Raw genomic sequence first — 25896 nt, forward strand, 5'->3', positions numbered from 1 at the left:
AAGTAACTTAGAAACCATTTAAGAGTGTCCAAGCTAAAGCCATTATTAATTGGGATATCTTATAGCTATGACGTTGGTAGCACTTGTTAACACATTAACTTATCAATATAATGATATTGCTGACAATAATTGGAAGTTTCTTAAATTATATTAATAGGATTAATTATAAATAATTTGTATGTAGATAATAGTTATTTGCAGATATCAATCATCCCTCTTTTGAACGGCGAACTTTATTATCATCACTTGTACTGGTATCATTTTGATGAATTATATATTATATTGAACATACTCTTATAACTTATGAAAAAATCGAAGGCATCGAGTGTTTGATATTAGAATAGCCTAGATTGATGATGTACTAAATTTACACATACAGGACCTTTTGTTTGTTTGTGACAATCTCTAAAATTAACAGTCGATTTTTGAAATGGTCTTATAATATAAGCTAATTATAATAATAATAAAATTCATAAATATAAATCACTGAAATCGGACAAGAGATATTGAGCATATTTTTTCAGGTGCAGTGTGGGCGTAGAGTAGTAGAGAGTATTTCTAAAATATATGTGACCCCATAAGTCTATTTTTTCACGTAAGTATGCGGTTCACCAAATATAGTTTCAGAATAAACTGGCGTATACACGACCTGACAGCCCGACAATGCTTGACCAATTGTCGATGTGTGCTAACACACTAGGTAACGCTAGTGGTTTAATGTTATGAAATACTAAGGAGCTAACCTCCAGCGTGGCTGACTGTTTACGACTGTATCTCCGTTAGATGTTCTTCTCTCTTGCACGCTATGTTTGCCTATACGCAGGTATGTTGTAAGAGTACGATTTCACCATTATTTATTTTAAAATTAATTTCAAAAATTTTAAATATTCAGGTCATCTTTTTGTCTTACCTTTAGGTAAATACACTTATTTACATTTTTCCCCATAAAAGTTGATTTATGTGAACCTTAAATTTTCAATGAAGGATTGAAAATTGTGATGAGAAGTGTAGTGTATGTGAATTCACGATAACCTAGAAACGTCAGTCGTCAAAGTCAACGTACTCGTTGTAGTGTATGTGAGTGAAAGAGAAGGTAGCATTATGTCATCTCTAGCGCACGTGCGGTCGTGATAAAGTCAGTCTTCTGTAAGCGACGGAAGTGAGTGGGCGCGTGTGTCTAAGAGCCGATAATATTATTGAAGAATATACTACAAGAAGGATGTTCTTTTCATTTTTTAATCACTACACTAAGTGCACTGCAGGATAGGATCATAATGTATGAAAATACTTCAAGTAGTGTACATATATTTTATTATTTCGTGTTTTTTATTTAAAACCTATCCAAATGATGCATGCTGGTGCGACAAGTGGCACCACTGATATTCTACTGTCCATGCGAAGCCGGAGCGGATTACTAGTATTTTATAAAAAAGCCACAAATTACGTAAATAAACACGTTAGACGTTGAAAGTTATTTCAAAAACAGAATACATGTCATATAATATGTACTAATACGTTAGTGCTGAGTACAGTTAGTAGTAAAGAGACGCAACACTCACCGTGTATTCACTGTCCGTCTCCTTCCTCAGATCGTCCCTCAGCCGCACGGCGCCGGAGTCGGGCTCCACGTGGAAGTACACGGAGGCCTTGCCCCGGCCCGCCAGCGAGTAGCGGACCCTGTTGTTGGGCGCCGTGGCGTCCGCGTCACTGGCCGCCACGGTGTCCACCAACGACCCGATGGACGACGTGTCTTCTATCGTCACAGGACGAACCACCGATGTGAATTGTGGTGCGTTGTCGTTTTTGTCCTGAGAGACAGATCACTTTAGTAGAAAAACTAAGGGTTAAATGGGCTATTAGAATAAAGGATGCAACATTACGTAAATCTATTATCATTGTATGTTTAAGGAACATTCCTAAATAGTGTAAACATTATGCTAACACAATACTTCGCAGTATTTATTATTATTACATTCATATATATACAACAAGGTAAATTTAAAATGTTCTATTAAAAATTGCTCGGTCCCTCAGGTCAAATTTAAAATACAGAGATGGTTACACACACTCACTTATGCAGAAATGGAAGCTATTCTTAGTGATAGCTTAGCATTCATATAATGTTAATACTTTGTAACATGAATTTAGAGATGGGCGTTATAACACACAACACATTATATATTACAATATATTTTTACAACAGTATAACACATTATAAAATTTGCCACTAGACTGTTATAATATAAATTATTTCTATAGTGTTATAATTCGTCTGAAATTTAATTACAGCGCCATCTATGCACACGAGCGGAAAGTGGTGCGTTTCTTTAATGAAATTTAAATTTTGTAAATTTAATATTTTTAACAGATGGCACTTTTTCGTATTCGCTTTAGTAAGTGCTTAGTCTTCAAAGTAATGTGAACACTTCGTATATCACAATAAAAACTATTTTTACTTGCGACGAACAAATATAAAATTATAACACTGTTGTTTTAGATTGAAAAGTATTGTAAACACTCTCGCTATAAACATTAGAGCTATTTTTACTTGCGATGAGACGAAGATAAATAACATTTTGGATAAAACAACACTTTCATTCATTATATTTCCAATGAGAATCATTATTTGCGAGTTTTTAAATTGACAAACTGCTAGTTGTGTTTCGAAAATTATTATTATCAATTTTAAAGTAAAATGTTTGTAAAAACTATAGTATGAATAGTAAATTAAATGGATATGTGTATTATATAATACGTCTTGAGTTGTTTTTATTTTTTTATGTAAATAGACAAGTGTTAGTGTAAAAATAAAATCTGTGAATAGTGTAAATATACGTTTAGTTAATAGTTTCTTGAACTCATTAGTCGACAAGATTGTTCTGTGTAGGTACACAGGTAAAAAAAAGCTTTCTAAAAAGCACAACAAAAAATACCATCTACCTAGTACCTACTTAGTGTTAAAGAAATTATTCCTCTTCAAATATGTTATATTATAACACTAAATAACATCAAACCGCGACAACAACTATCAGCGTAAATAATTTCGATAAAAATTTATAATATCTAATATATATTATAACAGTTTACAACAACAGTTAGAAAAATATAACACAACAGTATAATTCATTGAAAAATTATAACAGTTTAGCCCACCTCTGAACATGATTAGACAGATACTCACACTTACTCACACCCACCCACACAGACACACAACACACACACACCCAGACACACACACATACAGAGTGCACTTTTTGACCTTTCGGTTCATATTGTTAACCATAGAATGTAAATTGGTTGCCTACAGGACAGGCTACGCCTAGTGTAGGGACCAAATATGATGTAATATTATGTGATAAAGTGTCTGTATATAATAAATAAATAAATAATGTATACACACATATATAATATATATGTATAGAACATTACAGCAATTTATTTTTTAAAGTTGTTTTTCAAGATGCATATTAATAAATAAGGTAATGTCGAAAGTTTCAATGGCTTAGATAACATAAGCAATACTTATGATATATAAATTACCTTAAATATCAAAAGACATAAGTAACAAAAATACTATTGAAATCAATGTTTATACATTGTTATATATTACTAGTTATTTATGCAACTGTTGTGTAATAAGGGGTATTAAAACACGAATGTGGATTGATTTAGTGATAATAGTATCACATGAGTGTTTTAATACCTAATTATCAACAGTTGCATACAAGACTTTATCTACAACCAGAATATGAATCCTCTAAAAGATTCTGAAACAGTTAGCTTACTGCTAACATTAAAACACCAGTCCTAGTAGTAACCTAATATCATTCATCACTGATTATATACAAATAAAGTAAGTATTAATGAAACAATTATTCATTTTAGTAGTAATTTACATTTTGCATAGTGCAATACTTAAAATTCACTCGAATATAATGTTCTTTTGCAGCGTTTAAAATGAATCACTCATTTTTTGTAAACAAAACAATAAAAATATCGAAGAAAAATGGCGGGGATTCGAATAACCTACTTTTTTTTTACGGCGCGCGACGTTCTGGTAGTGTGGAGCGCGCGTAAACGAAAATGTTATTTTTTTAGAAATTCATACAGATACCACGCATCGAGCAATAAGAATGTGGCTGTATGTTGAAACTCTTTGCGCATAAAGGGATAAAAAAAACATAGGCGTGTTGTTATGAAATTCAGTTCAACATTACAACACTCTTTTGGATGATGTAATGGTTATCAGAACATTGGGTGTTTTAATGTAGGTAATAAGCTAACTGTTTCAGAATCTTTAATAGAGGATTTAAAGCATGGGTGTGGATAAATATATATACATTATATGTCAACTCTATAATCCATACTTAGTATGTTTGAAAATGTTTTTATGACAGCCCTGCATATCTTATAAACTAGATGTTAAGACACAGTTATTAGATATTTAGCAAAAGACCGGAGTTGACATACTAGTTGTATAAATTACACATACAATTATACTCACATCAACAACGACCTCAACAGTAGTTGTGGCACCATTTCCTTCACCATTGTTCTCCTCGGTGCCAACAATGATCTCGTGCCTGGTGATCATCTCCCGGTCTAACGCCTTCACCGTACGAATCATACCAGTCTTACGATCGATGGAGAACGAGTCCGTATCACCTTTGATAATCGTGTATGTTATTTCGGACAATGTGTCTGGGTCTTCCGCCTGGAAAAATATTGTTGAAATTTAGAAGACGAGCGGAAACAAATAACAAGTAGGAATTATATCTTATCAACGTTAAAACTACCGCTAAGAAGCAAACATGAGTATGAAACGATAAACGATCAGTTAAGAATATTTAAATATTAATATTATTTGAATAAGTTATAAGTTGTTAAACATTGTAGAACGTTTTGCTGCACTCCTTAGGTAATGTCGTCAACGGTATCACCATTATAACGTGTAACTTTTACAATATAAAAGTAAGACCGACCTTATAATGTGTGTGTGTGCATGTTTTGAAGATATCTGTGTCAACAACAACAACGTGGAGAACCGCAGAAGGAGTCAGAGTCATTTGAACTTGCAAAATGTCACTCATATGGGTTCCGAGGACTTGTTATTTGATTGTTCTATAGTTTAGGTTCCACTCGGTAATGGCTGAGTACCACTCAATAACATGACAAATCACTTTTCATTGACCGTTTAACTTTGAGTTCAGAAGCATTAATGTTACACATTTACCGGCTACTAAATAAGTAAAACCAAATATACTAACGTGGACTTTAACTACAGGGTAATTAGGCACATTTTCCGGTACATGCACAGAATAGAGAGCTTGCGGAAAGATTGGCGGTTCATCGGGTACATCGTCAACAAGCACGCTCACAGATGCAGTTCCGAAACGTCTGTCAATAGCGCCATCTGTTGCCGTCACCACGAAAGCATAATCCTGAAATATGAGAAACTTATTATACTTACTTACTCTCATCTCAATATAACTTAATGCATATTATTACAACTAAGGGAGACCGTGTTCGGTCTGAATCGTTTCAAATACAGCGTCATGTTGCAGCGTTTGTCTGCCGTTACGACAGGCATGTCAAATTTACGGTGTCGCTAAAATGGCGCTAATATAGCCTTTTTGGTTCTAGCTTTCTGATGTTTGATATTTTATTTATTCTTAACGAAATATCATCAGTATACATAACAATTACGTAAGACATCTAAGAAATTAAATTACTGCTGTGGGTCTCGATAACAGATGTACACATCATTCATAGTTGCTGCTGTAACAATTAACTACTAAAATATACTTTTTATAATTTACTATTAAATAATATTATAATATCAACTAAAATTTAATAACAATTTGTAATCACAGTGTTGTAAATCTTTATATATATAATTCTTGTGTGCGTGTGTAAGTCACTGAACTCCTCCTAGACGGCTGGACCGATTCTAATGAAACTTTCTGTGTGTATTCAGGTGGATTCGAGAATGGTTTAGATTCACAATTGAACTACCTCCTAAACGGCTGGATCGATTTTGATGATATTTTTGTGTGTTCCAGTGAATTTGAGATTGGTGTGTGTCTTCAGGTGGATTCGAAAATGGTTTAGATTCATAATTAAACTACCTCCTAAACGGCTGGACTGATTTTGATGACTTTTTTGTTTGTTTCAGTGAATTTGAGATTGGTTTAGATTCTCCGCCCATATAATATAATTCTCCTGCTCATGTGTATGTTAGTGAACTTCTCCTAACGGCTGGACCGATTTTTCAAATTTAAAACATGTGTACAGGACAACGTCTGTTGGGTCCACTAGTATAGTTATAAGATTTGTTTTGTTTGAATCATTGATACATATTTTAATTCAAATATTTTTATTCAAAATAGGATGTGACATCACTTATTGAAAGTCAAAAACTAGCACCCATTCCAAAATGAATGCCTCAGACCTGAGAAGAATGGGCGCAACAAACTCAGCGGGATTTTTTTTTCATCGAATAAATATGTTTACAAAGTAATATTGTACAATTAAACTTATTATTTAATAGCCTGAGGGCGGTCGCTCCATTCCCAATCTGTGGTATCATTAAGAAAGTCATTTATGTTATAGTAACCTTTACCACACAAACGTTTCTTAACAATTCTTTTGAATAACGTAATACTTTTGTTTAGAACATTTTCTGGGATCTTTTTGTAAAAGCATATACATCGCCCCACAAAAGACTTACTAACTCGACTTAGCTTTCTCTCTTTTAATCTTTTTTTGATTAGGGTAGGTATAGATAGTTTGGTGGTGTCGGAACATCCATATAAAAAATGACTATTATGTAAAAAAATGTAGATTGCCAATTGCGCAAAACGTTCCGTTTGTACAAGATGACTTAATTTTTAATGTAATATATAAAATTCTCATGTCGCGGTGTTTGTAGTTAAACTCCTTCGAAACGGCTCGACCGATTCTCATGAAATTTTGAGTGCATATTGGGTAGGTCTGAGAATCGGACAACATCTATTTTTCATCCCCCTAAATGTTAAGGGTAGACCACGGCATTTTTTTTTTTTTACATTTTTTTTTAAATTTGTTTGATTATGAGTCAGCATTAAAAATACATACAACTTCAAATTTTCACCCATCTACGATCAACAGTTATTTTGTATTGCGATTTTAATATCGGCAATACAACGTTTGCTGGGTCAGCTAGTAAATTATAATAATTTATTTAGTTTGACTCCCATATCTAAGCACCTCAATATTTTTTGTATAAACATCGTATAATAAGTTTATAATTAATATAAACTTAAGCTTGTACGATGTTACCTTAATTTTTAAATTATGTGAGTCCATTCTCGCCATCCTCCTTTACAAACGCGTTTATATTATTTGTGAGGATAAAAATAAAAACAGTAGCAAACGATATTTGAATTAACGTTAAATATCTCCTGACGTACCTTGGTATCTTCATAATCAAGTTCTGTGCTGGTGGTGATCATACCGGTAGCGTTGTCGATCATGAAGGGCACATTGGAAGGTATACTGTAACTAACTATGGCGTTTATTCCTTCGTCGATGTCTGTAGCGTGCACGTAGCCGACTAATTCACCAGTGAGGCCTAAAATTAAACAAATTACTTATTTGAGTTATGATACTATGCAACATTAATGGATTCGTGATTATGAACGCGTTAGATGAGAGAAAGAGAGTGTTCGTTATATGTTTTAAATTCGAATTAAATATTTGAAACAAATAAGTTCAAAGAATATATACAAATATGTAGATACGTGGTCGCTAACTGTGGGCCTTATGAGAAAGCTCATGGTAACTCAGAGGGCAATGGAGAGGGCTATACTCGGAGTTTCCCTGCGAGATCGAATCAGAAATGAAGAGATCCGTAGGAGAACCAAAGTTACAGACATAGTTCGAAATGATTGCGAAACTGAAGTGGGCAGGGCATATAGTTCGATAGACAGATGGCCGTTGGGGCAGTAAAGGTCTCGAATGGCGACCATACCGGAAGACGCAGTGTTGGTATGCCCCCCAGAGGACAAACGAGCGTACGGTGACCCGTATCCTCCTATTCCGTAAAATAACTAAAGCAAATAATTTTAAGAAAACAAATAAGACTTTCGTGACTTTTGTTTTAATATTCTCAAAGATCGAATGGTATATGTGGGTAACACAAATGATAGGCTGCGATTAGAATTTCTTAATGAAGCACCATCTCGTGCCACTATTTACAATTAGTTTAACGAGTTTAAGCGTGGACGTAGCAATCTCAATGATGATCCGCGTGTGGGACGCCTTTAACAGCGACTACTGAAGATAACATCAGTGCTGTGCGACACATAATTGAGGAAGATAAGAGAGTGACCTATCAGTAGATACGAACAAGCCTAGGCATTGGTATGAGTCAAGTTCAAAAAATATTACACGAACATTTAGGCGTCAGGAAGCTTTGTACCAGATGTATTCCCCATACTTTAACCGACGACCAGAAACACCTTCGCTTGGACTGGTGTCGCCAAATGTTAGATAAGTTCAACGGCGGTGACTCAAATGCTGTATTTAACATCGTCACAGATGATGAAAGCTGGATATATTACTACGAAACCGAAACTAAAAGACAATCAGCTCAGTGGGTGTTTCCTTTCGAGTATCGGCCTACGGTAAAGAAAGGAAGAAGTCAAGGAAAAAAGACGACACTGTGAAGAGAGGAACGGAGATTACTTCGAAAAACAATAAAATTATTGGCAACTTTCTATATTACGCCGTTTTTCATTTTATAAACATTTTCAGTGTTACCAAGGTATAAAGGAAAAATTAGATTTAAACTAAGACATACCTTCTTTAACGTGGAACAAATAGGAATCGTTGTCAAATATTGGATTGTTATCGTTAATGTCCGTCACTTTGATGTTGACTGTAGCTGTTGATGAGAGTCTACCGGGGTCCTCGGCTCGCACCATCTGAAGTGAATTGATGTCGTTACCGTCATTAATAATATCAGCCTACATTACTTATACGTCTAGATAGCTAGCCCCTTGCTGCTAGACAACTGATGAAAACAGACCAGGTTTATTACTTTAGTGTGCTTGACAAGCTACGTCGTATACTTGCGATTTGTATGTCATATATGTATTGCTCAAAATAGAGGTTAGCTGTAAACCTCAATTTTTTCGACCCATTCACAGCTGTCGCAGTCTATCTACTATAAATGATCTAAGAATAGCATATATATAAATACATTATGACGAATGTATCTTACATATTTTAAATTAAAATCTTTTCAGATTATTGATGACAAATGCTTTACGGGTTAATTAAAATACTGTGGTTCCTCAGTAAGACATCGCTACTTACATGTCTAACCAACAGTTAATGGAAAAAAATAGATTCAGCGACATATTGCTGCACTTGTCTGACGTTAGGGTAGGCATGTCAAGGATCTCTAAAATGGCGCTAATATAGCTTTGTAGTTCTTCTAGCTTTTTGATTTGTTATATTATATTCTAAAAACTATAACTTTGATATACTCGGGTACTTAGAGTAGATTATATTTCATGAAATACATTAAAATTACAGTGGAACCTTTCTCAGTTCAATACCGATAAAATTACAATCAACAAACCGAAAAAATGGCGCGTTCCCTTCCTTAAGCCTCAAAACTTACATTACAAAAGTGAGAACTTCATCCAATATGAAATAAAACAATTTCGAAATATACAGCTCATTTACCCTATATTTCTACCAGTGGAGGCTCTTTGCACAGATTGGCGGCTAGTTGGTAGTTGGTACCACAGACGCGCCTACCTACAGAGAGGTACTTGTGTACAAATGTTAGTGTTTTTTTTTTTACTAATATGTAATAATATCTAACATCCTATTTCACAATGTGACGAACACAATTTTTGTGATGTCTCTTAGCATTTTGGGTTCTTTAATAATCCCACTTTATTGTAACGATTACAATCAGATAAACGTCTTAAATGTCTTGTTACTTATTCTAATAAAACATAATTAGAATAGAATAGAAAACATTTTATTAGCAATAATCAAAACACACATCTTTAATTGCCAATATTATTAATAATCTTAAAGTAATTAAATGAGATAACTAACAAAAGCTATTAAAATATTAAAACTTAAAACACGTGCGGCGCGTGGTTCCCTGTTAAAAGGACTGACTCAGTATATTGTTGGTCAGTACAGAACCATCATCCAACACAACACTGGTTTTCAGCAGCCCCTCGTGACATTTGGAGTAGACAGTTTCCAATGCAATTAATTTTGTACAAATGACTCCGGTTATTTTTTTGTCTGAGTGATCACGCTCTCTATAGCCGGTGTGGTTGGCTCTGTCTGTGACGATGTATGAAGCCGTGCAGATCTAAAAGGCCAACCGTGTCAATAACCAATACACCGGCTAAATGCTGCGGTCAACCGATTGTTGCTACATAGCCGAGCATGTCATCTTAATTTCTATATTTAATATTCCACGATAGTTGTCCATCTCACCAATTGGTAGCGTGTAAGTACTTCTCGATCCAGTCTTCGTATGACGGTGATGATGCCTGTGCCAGAGCCGATGGCGAACTGAAGCAGGTCGTTACCAGACACTATGGAGTAGGCTACAGGCTCGCTCTCTGGGTCCTTGGCCTGGGGAAACAAATCAAAGTTTAGTTTAGTTTCCGGGTCACAAATGTAAAGCCACCAACTCAAAAAGATCGTTCTTTTTTGAAGAAACAATATGTGTATTTCAGAACTGTATTTAATGATCTGTAACTAAGAGCATCTCTCACTTTAAAGGTTGGCAACGGATCTCTCGGCCTTACTTTCCATAGTTTGTTTCCAAATAAATATATAATAGATAAATAAAAAAAAGTCTTTCTTGTCTCTTACAACCGTGAAGACTTTGGATAACGAATCTTAAATTAAGTCGGTTCATCTTGTTGAAGAAAGAACGTGCGATCTTTTTCTTTCGGTATTTCCAACCACAATTAGTTTCTCCAAACTTTTCGAACAAACAAATACAATCTTTAACTTTAGTTAATAAACGCTAAGCAGTTTCCACTACTGAGAGTAACAAACAATATGTTTACTTCTCTTCTCTCGTAGGGAACATACCTACTATAGATACCTTGGTCCATGTTTCATAATACCGACGATGGTTGTTAAAATATTGAATATCGGTACAACTTACAGTGACAGTAGTAACCGTTGAGTTGATGGCTGCTCCTTCAGACACGGGGGCGTAGTAGTCTCTGGACGAGAACTGCGGGGGCCGTGTGTTTGGTCCGGGCGCCACCAGCAGCTCTATGATCCCCTGGGAGCTCAGACCTTTGGAATCTGTGGCCCGGACTGTGACACTGTACTGTTCCCCCGCTTGCAGGCGCCCGGTACTGGCTGGAAGATGTTGGAACTAGTCACCACGTCACATTCAATACATTACATCTTAGATAACTTATATACGACTAGATAGAGCCTGTTGCTACTAGATAACCGATGAAAACAGGCTAGGTTTATTACTTCAGTGTGTGTGACAAGCTACGTCTTACACTCGCGATTTGTATGTCACTTTGTGTTAGTGTTAATGCATTGCTCAAAATAGAGGTTAACTGTCAACCTCAATTATTTATGACGTTTTCACAGCTGTCGAAGTCTATCTAGACGTATATATGGTCTAAGGATTACATGTATCGTCAGGTTCGGAATTCCAGCCGCCATATGTAAGTCAAGTGACGGAAAATACTTTTATGATAAACCAATATTTAATACCGTGGCTTGCATGCACAACATGCATTTTATACAAGTATCGAGGAAGTAACAATTCGTGGTATAATTTTAGAATAATGTGAAATATACTGAATATGTGATAAGTGAATTAAAAAATAAAAATAGTTTTGCAAATAATATTGTGATTCAAAGGAGTGTGGTATAGTGTGCAACTTGCTTCAAATTCATAATAAAAACATAATATTTTACTTAATCGATCTCCTTCGTTGGGTTACCTGCCTTCTGTGTGTACAACGCGACAACAACGACTAATATGAGCGTTAAATCACTACTACAACAAAAATAAATTAAAAAAACATTCAGAACTGCTTACAAAAACTTAATTTTTACTGTCTTGACTCATCTTATAACATTACTTTTGTATTTTCATCGAAACTTTATAAGATGCAGTTAATTTTAGATAATAAAACTATTATGTCACAAAAGGTGAAAATAGTGACAACCCTTACACAATTTTTTGATAATTTTTTTCTCTAAACATCGTGCTATCACTACTTTGTTTTTGAAGTTTTCACTGTTATGTTTTGACTTTTATTGTTAACAGCTCTTCAGTTTTTATTGTTCTGTGTCGCTATAATAGTGCTACCAGAAAATAATAGTTATTTATGCAACTGTTCTGTAATAAGGGGTATTAAAACACGAATGTGGATTTATCTCACGAGGCGAAGCCGGGTGTGATAATAGTATCACATGAGTGTTTTAATACCTAATTATCAACAGTTGCATACAAGACTTTATCTACACCCAAAATATGAATCCTCTAAAATATTCTGAAACAGCTTACTGCTATCATTAAAACAGCCTGTCCTAGTAGTAACCTTAAATCATCCATTGCTGATGGATATACAAATAAACTAAGTTAATGAAAGAATTATTTATTTTACTAGTAATTTGCATTTTGTATAGTGCAATAATTAAAATTCACTTGAATATTATGTTCTTTTGGAAATTAATCGCTCATTTTTTGTAAACAAAACAATAACAATATCGAAGAAAAATGGCGGGGATTCGAATAACATACTTTTTTTTACGGCGCGCGACGTTCTAGGAGTGTGGAGCGCGCGTAAACCAAAATGTTCTTTTTTTGAAATTCATACAGATGTCACGCATCGAGCAATAAGAATGTGGCTGTCTGTTAAAACTCTTTGAGCATGAAGGAATGAAAAAAAAATAGGAGTGTTTTATGAAAATCAGTTCAACATTACAACACTCTTTTGGATGATGTAATGGTTATTAGAACATTGGGTGTTTTAATGTTGGCAATAAGCTAACTGTTTCAGAATCTTTAATAGAGGATTTAAAGCATGGGTGTAGATAAATACTTTTACTTAACCCAGATAGATCCTTTTATTTATTTTTCATAATAATAATAATAATAATCGGCATCAAAACACGTTTAAATCAATCTATTAAACTGAAAAAATAAATCATTATTTAATTATTAATAATATCCTAGTGATGTTTGTTTTGTCACACCGTACCGAAGCGACGATGTGACGTCATCGGCGTCAGTACCAGAGATAAAATAACGGAGAAGTATATTAGTATATTTTCGCCTTCCCCTTAAGTAGGTACATGTCAAATTCAAATTCAAATATTTTTATTTAAAAAAGGATTTAAAATCACTTATTGAACGTCAAAAACTACCACCCATTCAAAAGAGACTGCCTCAGACCTGAGAAGAATGTCGTTCATTAAATCAATAATAAGTATTTTCAACTAACTCAGAATGATATATTTAGTAATAAAAACATAATAATAAATCTTTTTAAATGATATCAGTTAGGTTTTCAAATTAAATTAATTAAATAATGAGTGAAAGTGCAGTGCAAAGTGCAACTCACATATGAGTCCCGTGCTAGAGTCAATAGTGAACTTGTTCCCGCCATTGTTAGACACGTGATACAAGGAGTACGTCACTCGAGCGTTCTCACCCTCGTCAATATCAGTTGCCACCACCTGAAACATAAAAACATATTCATATAATACATGTTTACCACTGCTGTACAAAGGTCTCCCCCAAAGATCTCCACGACGATCGGTCCTGTGCTGTCATCCAATCTGTTTCGGTGATCTTGGCCAATTCATCGGTTTATCTTGTGAATAGCCTACCAACACTTTGTGTTCCGGTACGTGGTCGCCATTCAAGGACTTTACATAATACATGTATAAGATTATGGAATGACGGGAAAAGAAGCGAACCAGGTCACTTAATGGTTAGTGTTCAAAGCCAGAGTGGCTTTGCAATACCGGAGGAATGACAGGAGCGTCACCGGTCGTTGAGATAGATTTACCACGTGCTATTTTGAAGGCACCCTTACCATATTTTGATTATACACTTTGTATCACATAAGTCTGGATTCTACAGTCATGTGTTTCACTTGACACTTTTGCCCTCATAGGACGCCGCTGGATTTGGTTCATTCCGTCATAAACTGCGGATTATGTAGTTACGGAAGAACGGAAAAGAGATATTTACTGGATTTATACAAATTGCTAGAAAGAATTCTTAAAACAATAGTGCCAACTTATTTTTTTAAGAAAAGACTTAATTTGACATCTGGCTTTTGCAAAATAGCAAGCAGTGGTGATCACTTATCGAAAGTGTAGAAGTATAAAAAAAGTTACGGAAATCTTCCAAGACAAGTTTAAAATGTAAGAATTGTACCTTATAAACAGCTGCCGGTTCCAAGCTGGCAGGTACAGTAATCAGTTGAGTCTTGGATATGACGGGTGCGTTATCGTTCTGGTCCAACAAGCGCACTATGACCAGGTGCGGCGCTGATGCTGCACCGCCGTTCGCCTCGCGGGCAACTATCTGCAGAAAAACAAAAAGAAGACTATTATAAGCAGTCCGACCACAACCGGTGACAAGGAACATATAACAATATAAAAATTAAAATGTATACAATTATTTCAGTAAAAATAACAAACCTGACAATGTAACTAACTTTTTATTCTGAAAGAAAGTCTACTTTTTTTAGATTCGAAGCACGAATGAACGATTGCTAAGATTTAATTAATAGCAAACATTGATTTTTATTTAAATTTAAGACTTTATCAGATATGTGTCAATGTCGAAGGTATATTATCAAAGCCGTAATATTACTATTTCACTAGTGATATTATAATTAACCGGTATATTGTCAATCGACTTCATTTCTTGCAATTTAACGGCCTGGTTTTTGTGACATTGTAATGTCACGGGTACATTATAGTTATATTATAATTAAATCTAGGTATATTACAAATAAAGTAAGCACGTGTGAGACGTCGCGCGTTCTGATAATAATAAACATTGGAGTGTGTATACAATTTTCCATATGAAATTATTCGGATCTGGCACTTACAATAAGTAAAAAATAAAACAAGAATTAGTTGATTAAAGTATTGCGTACCTACAAAATGATAACTATACAATAAATAATAGAAACACATCAATCAGAGACGGCCTCATGAACTAACTCCCAGTAAAATTGTCAAAATATTACAATATCACTATAGAGTACCCGTGACATTACAATGTCACTAAAACCAGGCCGTTATATTATAAGAAATGAAGTCGATTGAAAACTACCGTTATAATATCACTAGTGATATTATAATTTCAATGCTTTGACAATATACCTGCGACATATATATCAAGAGAGTTTTATGAAACATTACTCCTAAATATTTAGTTGTCTACTCGTATCAAGAGAAATCTGATATGTTAAAAATATTTATTTTTCGTACCTGTACTCTATATGTACTTTGGTTTGGAGGATCCCGGTCCAAATGTTCATCGTTAACAATAAGAAAGCCGTCTTTATCAATATCGAACAAGTTTGTTGTAAGTTCAAATGTATATTTTGGCTTTGGATCTCCTGGTCCCTGGAAAAATATGGGAAAAATCAGATTGGACTGAAGAAATAAATTAACAGATAAAATTAGGTTTAAACATAAATAATACAATTTATAAACTAATAAAATAATTAAAATACACGGATAAAATAGATGAGCTGATGCTTCACCGTAATTCGCTTATGAGTCATTTATGATATAATTATTTCTTATAGCAAAGAAGACGATGGAAAAATAATGACTACAAAATAAAATTCGCGTATTAAGTCTTATATAAATTCAACTATTATCAATTTTCGCCTCTTCTCTTACCAGATCAGGGTCAGAAACACTGAGCCGTATCGGCTGGCCATCGCCGTCCAATACTTTGGTTCCTCTTGGCGAGTTCTCCTCAACGTGGCCGTCATCGGACGTGGTTGATACTACAGGCGGACTGGCGTCTATCGGACGTACTGTTATCGTTAACTTAGCAGTTGTAAAGCGTTTTGCTTCTGATATTTCTTCAGCCTGAGAACAATTTTTTTTATAAATTATTATTGTACGCCAATGCCCTAGTATCGTAACTGTGAAGCGTGTGTTGGTATCGGTGTCATGATCCTTTGAAACAACAAAATGTTTCATACTCGAGTTCGGGAAAACGTCAAAAGGGTCGAAGAAGCACCGTGACACTTGTCTGAATGATCAGGATGACTAACATTACATATGTATAACAGATGTTTCGTTATATGTTGATAAAACTATTGATTATTTTGCTAAATAAGATTGGAAGGCTATTCATATAGGTGTTTAGTTTCACCTTTATAACTAACTGGAACTTCTTAGCGACGCTGGTGTCCACAACAACAAGCTGCCTGACTGCGCCCGAGGTCTCGTCAATACTGAAGTAGGTCCCCCAGCTCTCCGGCTCTCCACTCTCGATGCTGTACTTAATTCTATCGTTCAGGGTGTCCATGTCTACGGCTTGGATCTTTTCCGGCTCTATACTGAGAATGCCAGCTAACACTCCACTGTTTACCTGGAATGTGTTATTGTTTAAATTTCACAAAGATTCAATTTTAATAATATCTAATATATAAAATTCTCGTGTCATGGTATTAAACATTGAACTCCTCCGAAACCGCTTGACTGATTCTCATGAAATTTTGAGTGCATATTGGGTAGGTCTGAGAATCGGACAACATCTATTTTTCATGCCCCTGGTCGGTCCACACGAATTTTTTTTTTAATTTTTTTTACATTTTTTTAAAATTTGTTTGATTATGAGTCAGCATAAAAAAATACATACAACTTCAAATTTTATCTACGATCAACAGTTACTTTTGTATCGCGATTTTAATATCGGCAATACAACGTTTGCTGGGTCAGCTAGTATTTTTATAAATTTTCAACTAATTAGCTACTATGTTAGTGACTTGTTAAACGGACTTTGTGAAATTCTCCACTGTCAGTTAGTTACTCTTGTATTTTTAACCAAATAATTCAAATTCAAAAAAACCTTCATTTATTGTAAAACTTCACAAGTTATTAAGTGCAAGTCAGGAAGTTGTACAAAAGTCATTTGAAATTTGTATTCAAATGAGTATAACCATATTCAATAAACTAAATTTAGAAACATAAGTCTCTTCTATCATTATCATTCAGATAATCTTTCACATTATAATACGCCTTAGATTGTAATTTAAGATACTTTGAAATTTTTTTATTGGTAATATTTTAATATAATTTGGGAGTCTATTATAAAATATAAAACAATCCACTTTAAAAGATTTAGAAATTTTACGAAACCTAGTAGATGAAATTGCGAGTTTATGTTTGTTTCGAGTATTATGTACATCTCTATTCTTTTTAAATTGGATAATATGTTTATTGGCTAATTTGATAGCCTAGTTCAGCGTAATTTCTTTGTCGGACATGATATTTGATGCAAATGGATGGGTTTATGCAATATGCATTCAAACTTACATAACTGGAATACTCCGGGTTGATACAGGCGCCTTCGTTCAAACTACATCCCTTGTAAATGAAGGAAGGGTCTTGGTCGTCGTCGTCTTGTACGTTGACTGTCATTGTAGTGGTGGCCGACATGCGACGCTTGGTGTCTCGAGCACGATCCTGAATATCAACAATATATAGTGACAAACAAAGGAGTTCCGTACCATCGTACAACATTCACACAGAACAAGAATACACACACTGAGACACTTCCAAAGGTTACAGTTTTTTTTAATAATACATTTAATAAAACGATAGCTTAAGTAGGTTATCGGGGAGCCATAATACTACCAATCAACACCTTAGCGATGGAATATCAGACACACAGCGCATGGCATAGAAACATGAATCTATGATCCCATGTCAGGAGGAGCTGAGCCTTCTCCTTCCGCCTTTTGCTTCATCGCTTAGTTATGAATTTCATTTCTGTAATGCTCTGAATGGCAATAAATAATTTGTTTATTTAGTTGTATACTTTTCTTTTTCATATTTTTTTTAATATAATTTTTACTATTTAATTTAGCGGACATATAAGAAAACACCATATTGGTTTTTATAGCGGCAATAGTTAGACTCTATAGTATAGTAATATAGTTTCTGGTGAAATAATAGTTGTCTTTTACTACTGCAGTCCGTGAGGCCCGCTTGAAAGGCATAAAGACGGACGGTTTTACAGTGGAGTCGTGGTAATAATTACTAATAAATAATTTTACTATTGCGTAACGCAATAACAAGGAATAAAAATAAACGCATTGTCAATACTTCAGGTGTCTACACCTTGACGTGCCAATATACTGGCGGGTAGACAAACAAAGAGTGAAGAACATATCTAGCTAAAATACAGAAAGGAAAGCGAATCTATTGTTACTGTTACGGATTATGATTCACAAGTCGTAAACAGTCAGCCATGGTGGACGTTAGCTCCTTACTCTGTTGAATATTGAACTACTAGCTAATATGTACACATTGACAATTGGTCAGACATAATCGGGCTGTCAGGTCAATGGTGTCAACTATTCGACGGCTGAGCTACAGTAAGTAAGGCTAGCAACGCTTCTGTGATTCCTCTGGTGTTGGATGTGGGCGGCGGTGATCACTCAACACCAAGTACGCTCGTTTGTTTTCCATTAAAAAAAGGAATAGGGTTCGTTTGTTATAATTTGGGTACAGAAACCCAAAAATAATGAATATATGTGTAAAAGCTTACACTCATTAACCAAAATAGAGTTTGTAACATTTTGTAACCAATTTAATAATATAAAAGTAACACTTACAGAAGCGACAATAGTGACTAGATACTTCTGAGTTCGTTCGTAATCCAAGCTTCTGTTAACGGTGACCTGACCCTGATGTGGAATGGGTATCGCGAAGTACCCGTACCCATCCACAGCGTTCTCTGCTTCCAAAGTTTTATTATCTCCTGGTATTATAAAATACTCTGATAGACCATTCACCCCGGCATCAATGTCAACAGCTCTGATCTTGTCGAATATTGTTGATCCCAGTGACACCAGCTGGAGAAAAAAATATAAGGAAACTTTATTTATTTATAAAATATTTTATTGATAATAAAATATATTTTATTCTTAGTTAGAATTCTTGAATGTGAAGAATTTTATGTATGTGCATTATTACTATTACTATTTAATCCTATAAAAGTAACTATTAACATATCTAAAACCTCGTACATTATCTTTAAACAAAAAACAAAACTATTCCTCCTTTCACACTTTTAAAAAACAATAATTAACAATACGAAGAAATAAAAGAGAAATATCTAGACGTGATTTAGATAGTGATATGACACGGATTTCAAACGTTGATAAATTAAGAACAAAGTTAAACTGCAGACAACATAAAATTAACTAGTAATTAAATAGCTTAAAGTTCATTATGCCTACTTAAGTTAACTTCAACTGAAAAAATCTACACAGAGACAAAAATCAACAATCAATTATACACACACACTATATGCTTACTCATTTACAAGGTTTTAAATTAAATAATTCACAATAACACACCCTTCTTTAAAAAAAAGGATTTAACCAGAATTGTTACACGAAGAGCTAGTCATAGAAGTAATTATGGAAAGAAGATGATAACCTTTAAGGGAGTTCAGATATATAACAACCTATTCTCAGAAATAAGAAATACCAAAAGATTAACTTCTTTTAAGGCAAGTCTTCAAAGGCATAATATTATACCTAATAATTATGAAACGTTTCAATAACATAAGTGGGTTCTTGTATTGCATTGTATATCTATCAAAATCATTGTTTGTAAGTACCCACCTTAATTGTTAAAATGTTAATTTCTCATGTAAGTGACATTTAGGTCTATCTTGGTTCTTGAAGTTATCTTTAGTTAACTTTCTATTTATTTATCCCTAAAAGTAAACAATTGGTTAGAGTGAGAGAGGAGGAGCCTGACTACCGTTGTCGTGTGCGTGATAGAAAGGAAAGCCTCACAGACTGGCGCCGTAACGCGTAACGTTACAAGCGGTTAACTCTCCCATAAGAATTTATCACTTCAACAATCATTTTTCAAAACTAATATCGGACAGAGAATAAGAATAATCTCAAAATTACAAAACTAACTTTAAAGACGTATATAAGCATATAACATGGTTTTTCTTTTATTTTTAAAGAAATCCCTACAAAAATTACAATAACGTATTCGAGGGTATCAAAAATTTGTTTATTTAAAGAACAAGCTTAATCCAGCCACGCTTCGCTATGACGGGTTTTTTTAAGTATAATTACATTTTGTATACGATTTCCCAGAAATCAGTTGTTAGTCACCGCGACCGGTTACATCACGAAATGAGTACTAACAATGCTTAATTTCTTAAGTCTATCAGGTATATAGTCTTGGAGATTTCGTGATGAGTCAGTGAGTGCTATTTTGCATGTAAGTAATTAATAATAGATTATTGAGCTCCCACTGCGAATATAATTTAAAATATTATTTTTGACTCATAACTCATAAATGATAAAACACAATAAATATTCATAATATTATACGAATCACATTCAATCGTAATTCAATCGAAATAATACTTTATACTTTATAAGTTTAACTTACTTCTGGTACAGTGGTAACATATGGAGTTCCCTGGAAGACGGGCGCGTTGTCGTTGATATCAGAAACTCTCACAATCACAGGAATGGTCCTTCTTTTCTTAGTAGACTTAACTTGACACACCAACTGTAGAAAATCAAAATATTGCAGTTTATTTAATCAACCATTTCATTTATAAATTGTACGGATTTTAAATCCATACCATAACCTGAATTAATTAACAGTTCATATCAATATAGCCTATCAACAGTACAAAAGGCAATCGTGTGCTTTTATGAAACCGATGCAAGTGAAATTTTATTCACAAAATGACATATCTAGCAATCAACATAGAAATATAACATATTTATATATCATGCTTAACATATTCATAAAATTAGCCTAGTCTCCCTCTCAGCAACCAGAGCTTAAATCTGCCTTAGACATACTGCCTTGAAAGTAGTCGTTGAAATTAATGATACAATTTCACCGCTACCTCAATTTGCCAATCGTAATGCGACATGCGATAGAAGCGTGAAAAAAATTGAGCTGATGTAATAAGAGTTTCGTTTTAAAAATTAAAACAAAATCATTCGTTTATTGCTCGAAACATGTCAAACACAATAATAGAATCCCGACAGAAGAAGAAGCCCGAAATACTTTATTTACTTTGTCAATTCAAGTAAGTAAAAGTTTAGAAAATATATAATAAATTTAATAATAATGATTCTATAGCAAGAACATAAAAAAGCACTAAAAGAAATTAATTTTAAATATATTAACAAGATGATATCACAGTTATTATAGAAAAAGTATGGAATTGTTCTATTATAATAAATATGTGTAGCTTCAGGCGATAATATAAATTAGATCGTGTTGAGATACAAACAACGTGAAAGGTAATTTAAAAGATATTTTACGATTAAGATCTTTGTAATAGATACAAGGCAAATTATTATAGATGTGTAAGATATCTTCATCTTGAATTATGTTAATTACCAAATGAGAAAATTGTTAGATCCGAACACTAGTTGATTAAATCTAGTGAGACGGTCTGTGATTAACGTAAAATAAACTTAAACATCCTATTATTTATAATCCGCTTTATGTAAAACACCGTATAATATAAAAGATTGTATTAAATGATGTATAAATATAAATGAAAAGCCTTTGAATTTTTGGAATTTGTATACATATAAATATTTGTAAAACACCTTGGTCGCTAATGACACTTGATGTTAAAAGGCGAACTAAATAAACGAATTAAAAAAAGACAATTGAGAAATAATAATGTGTGGATGCATATTAACATATCGTCGTTCGACATTATTATCCTAAACATTGTATCAATAATTACTTCCCGATTGTATTCGTCTAAAGAGAACGTGTTATTGGTATTAAGAATAACAAAGAAGTATTAGTATTGCATGTCTTGAGCGCGAAGCACTTAGGTATGTTCTACTAATGGGTCTAAAATCAAAATATCAACGTTTTGTCGCATAAAATCTACTGCTGAAAATATTTTTTTTTTAACTCAATCTATTTTTTTATTATTTATATTTACTATTATTATGTATTATGGAGTTGAACAAACCTGGAAGACCATATGTGAGAGATTTTCAGCGTCCCTGTCCAAGGGCTCCAGAAGTTGCAATCTCTTCCCATCCAGCTCGAACAACGTCGGACCCTTCGGGAACACCGTAGATAATATGACGTCAACATCAGGTTCCCCAACTATTGGTAGTATCGCGGGCACTGTGCTTTGGTTTACTTCTGCAAAACAAATAACATTTGTTAATATCGGTAGCGGTACGGTATTGAAATATATTATATGATTGTCCATAATTTTATAAAAAAAACCTAAAATTAATCGGATAACCAAAAATAGTCCTAAACTGTTTGTGATAAATCTAAAATATAAAATAAAAAAAAAACAGAAATAGTATTTTATTTAAAATTATGATCTGTGGCAAATTTTATAATACAAAGTCATTTTATTTGTTTATTTTGTAATTAATAGTAGATTTTACAACGAGTGCATAAAACGAACCATATTTATCCGAGACTTTTAGCATGATAGTAATGTCGAGGATAAAATGGTTTTGTGGACGAGTTATAAACTCTGCTTTTCATTTCGATTGCGAGGAAATAAAATAGTCTTATAACATTGACATTTTTAACAATTTTAGCGAATTTGAAGAAATTAATAAACACACGAAAAAACAAGACCTGTTCGCTTTTTTTTAATCTAACGACATTGATATTAGGCTTGGGCTCCAGACCTATACAGCCTACTATTAAATAAATTTTGTAATATATATATATATATATATTCTTAATTAATTAAATAACCTACCGTATCTTAATTAAAATTTTAATATCTTTTATGTCTTAAAAAACACATGAGGTAAATAAATTTAAGTAAATATTATAAAATAACAAATTCTATCTCTGAACTTTTTATTGTGTTTGGCTGTATGGCTCATTTTCTTTGCCTTAATATAGATACATTTATGAGTAGAGACTTTTGTGTACAAAAATAGATTTTGTGTAGCCTATATCGTGCACAAATAAGCAATTTCAGAGCATTAGAAGTGAAAATCATATTTATCACTGTTTGTGTGTGGTTTTTGGATTTCCCTAATTGCATGTAAGTTTAAGTATCATATAATCCCTACTAATATTATAAATGTGAATGTAAGTGTGTTTTTAACTTTTTAACGCCTAAACCACTGAACCGGTTTTAATGAAATTTAGTACAGAGATAGACAAGAGCTTGGGAAAGGACATAGTCTTTTATCGCGAATAAAAGGCTTGGCTTGGTTGAAATAGGTGGTGGTAAGTTAGTATGAAAGTTCGTCAATATCGAAGATATCACCGTGAAACTTTGTATTTAGGCACCTGATAAGAAATAAAGAAATATTTGTTCTAGCGTTTTTAAAATTTAGACCTGTGTGGGGATGAAAGAGGAGATGTTAGGGGTAATTTCTGTAGTTAGTAGCTTATATAAATGTATTAACCACAGCAGTTTGTATTTGTATTATGTAAAATGTTAGTAAATTAAAAAATTAAAAATGCTGCCCAAAGTAATTATTGCACGCGGACGAAGTCGCGGGTAAAAGCTAGTATAACATAATTTTTATATCTTATTTATTTTCTTATTTCAATAACCAGGTAGTGTAGGTATGTATGTAATAAAGAAAATGATAATAAGGCTGTTATTAACGTGTTCACTAGCATTGGTGTTTTATATTTTATTGACGTACCTCTACCAACAAATGAATATAATAATTATTTGATATCAGACTTTTTAGTAATAATTAGCTTTATTACAATAAAGACTTTATAAATTAAAACTAAATTTATAAGTAAGTATTATTTCAACAACGTAGGAACCAACGACCTCTAAGTCTCTCTTAGTATTCAAAACCACATAAAAATAAACAAATGTTTGTTGCCGACTCAACTTTGTTTTTACCTTTATGATTGATTGGTTTTTATTCAATGACATAAGATTTGGATTTCTCGGAATACTTTTTACACAGAACAACTGCTCAACGTGAACTCAGCAAAAAGCGTGTTGAAGAAATAATAAAGAGAAGTATTGAGATTTCGCCGAAGCAAAAACATTTGCTTATTTGTTAAAAGTTGAAATAAAAACGAGCATTTTGCAAATTGAAGTTGAAACTATAATAAGCAAATAATATATAACAAAGAATAATTGATCCAGGAAAATATTTACAAGAGAAAGAGAAAATATCCATCACTTGTTGATGATTTAGTAAATAATTCATTTCGTTACTTCACTTCCATTTCACTAATACTTACGCCTTGACCGCATTGAAGTTACACGCACTCTTTTTTTAACTGACTTCGAAATTTGATGTAGAATGTTTGCCATTTGATTCCATAAAAATTTAACATTGTTTGGACCAGTAGTTTTCATTTTATGAACATTTTGTATGAATATTTTGTTTACGTGGATGATGTTACTTATACGTGTGGTTGATTATAGTTTGTGTACTGGTTTGATTATTATTATAAAAATAAAAAAGACAAACTCTATCAATAGGTATCACATACAAATAATAGTATTTTACAATATTAAAGCTATAAGATTTGCATAATAGGTGTACTAAATTAAATCTTAATAAAGTCATTTTATACTTTTCAGTTTTTGAAGACGGTTTTTTTAAACGAGTTTATTTTTATCCATTCGTTAGCTTTCTATCGCTGTCGTTTGTTATGAGTGGACCAGACCTTAAGTGAATCCTGTTAAAACACTTTTTCTAATACTTTGGATATCCATTTTTTGCAGTTTTAAGTTATCTGTGAAACCGCCATTAAGGCAAAAAGTGTCGGACACGAAGAGTTCCATACCATCGTAAAATCATTATAAGCTTTTATTTTATTTTACTGGAATAAGTACTCTTTTATACTTTTGTAAATTAAGTATTTCAAAACGCTTGAATTACACATAATTTGCCTGGATGGCCCATAGTTCACTTATTCTTTATATTATCTAGGCAATGTATCGAAAACCTGAATTATACAGATTGCCGGAAATTTAATATTATTTGTGACTATAATATTTGACCACATTATAATCTCGCAGTTTACGGTAACTAATCTCTTAGCTATAATCCCATTCGGTAAGTCAGTGATATATAAGTTAATTTTGTATGCATATTGTATTAAATTATTCGTGGAGAGCATGCCATAGAGAGACTTGTTCTTCAGGGAAGGGTCAACGGCAGTAGGTCAAGAGGACGCTCCCCTATGCGCTGGACAGACCAGATCAAAGCCCTAACCAATACTCCCCTCAACACATGTGCCAGAGAAGCAACAGCCAGGGATAACTGGCGTAGAATCGTTCGTCGTTCGACGTGACCACGACTGCTCTGTCAAGAGTAATCCGACAAAGAAGAAGAATTGTATTAAATATATCGTTGCCTAGTACCCATAAATACTCGTAGGCTATGCCAAGTTTGGGCATAGCCTACATTGTTTCTAAGAAATTCTAACACTTACGAAACAACAGTCTGAAATAAACAGATTTAATTTTTTTATTTTTATTATTATAATAGTAGCATGAATAAGTACTTACGATCTCCTCGACTTTCTTCTATATCAACAATTATACTTGACTGTCCGGTCTCCACTTCACATGGCCCTGTAAAACAATATAACTTTAAGTAAATCCAGATA

General features: G+C 33.4%; 1 protein-coding gene across 4 annotated transcripts in view; it reads right to left on the minus strand.

Annotated features, from left to right (window-relative positions):
• The window catches only part of LOC126965627 (cadherin-99C), a 222660-nt gene that overhangs the window by 16692 nt on the left and 180072 nt on the right, over positions 1-25896 (minus strand). For all 4 annotated transcript variants that reach the window (XM_050809296.1, XM_050809293.1, XM_050809294.1 and 1 more), the window contains 17 exons: positions 25796-25861; positions 22283-22461; positions 20713-20835; positions 18903-19142; positions 17599-17748; positions 16433-16651; positions 15949-16143; positions 15529-15666; positions 14462-14611; positions 13638-13752; positions 11201-11403; positions 10516-10656; positions 8843-8966; positions 7452-7612; positions 5268-5441; positions 4505-4714; positions 1560-1808 (listed from right to left, as the gene is read on the minus strand). In XM_050809296.1, coding sequence (XP_050665253.1) covers positions 1560-1808; positions 4505-4714; positions 5268-5441; positions 7452-7612; positions 8843-8966; positions 10516-10656; positions 11201-11403; positions 13638-13752; positions 14462-14611; positions 15529-15666; positions 15949-16143; positions 16433-16651; positions 17599-17748; positions 18903-19142; positions 20713-20835; positions 22283-22461; positions 25796-25861 — 2837 coding nt within the window. The remainder of the gene's footprint in view (positions 1-1559; positions 1809-4504; positions 4715-5267; positions 5442-7451; positions 7613-8842; positions 8967-10515; positions 10657-11200; positions 11404-13637; positions 13753-14461; positions 14612-15528; positions 15667-15948; positions 16144-16432; positions 16652-17598; positions 17749-18902; positions 19143-20712; positions 20836-22282; positions 22462-25795; positions 25862-25896) is intronic.

The sequence above is a fragment of the Leptidea sinapis genome, chromosome 8, assembly GCF_905404315.1.
Source record: "Leptidea sinapis chromosome 8, ilLepSina1.1, whole genome shotgun sequence".
NCBI classification, from domain to species: Eukaryota; Metazoa; Arthropoda; class Insecta; order Lepidoptera; family Pieridae; genus Leptidea; species Leptidea sinapis.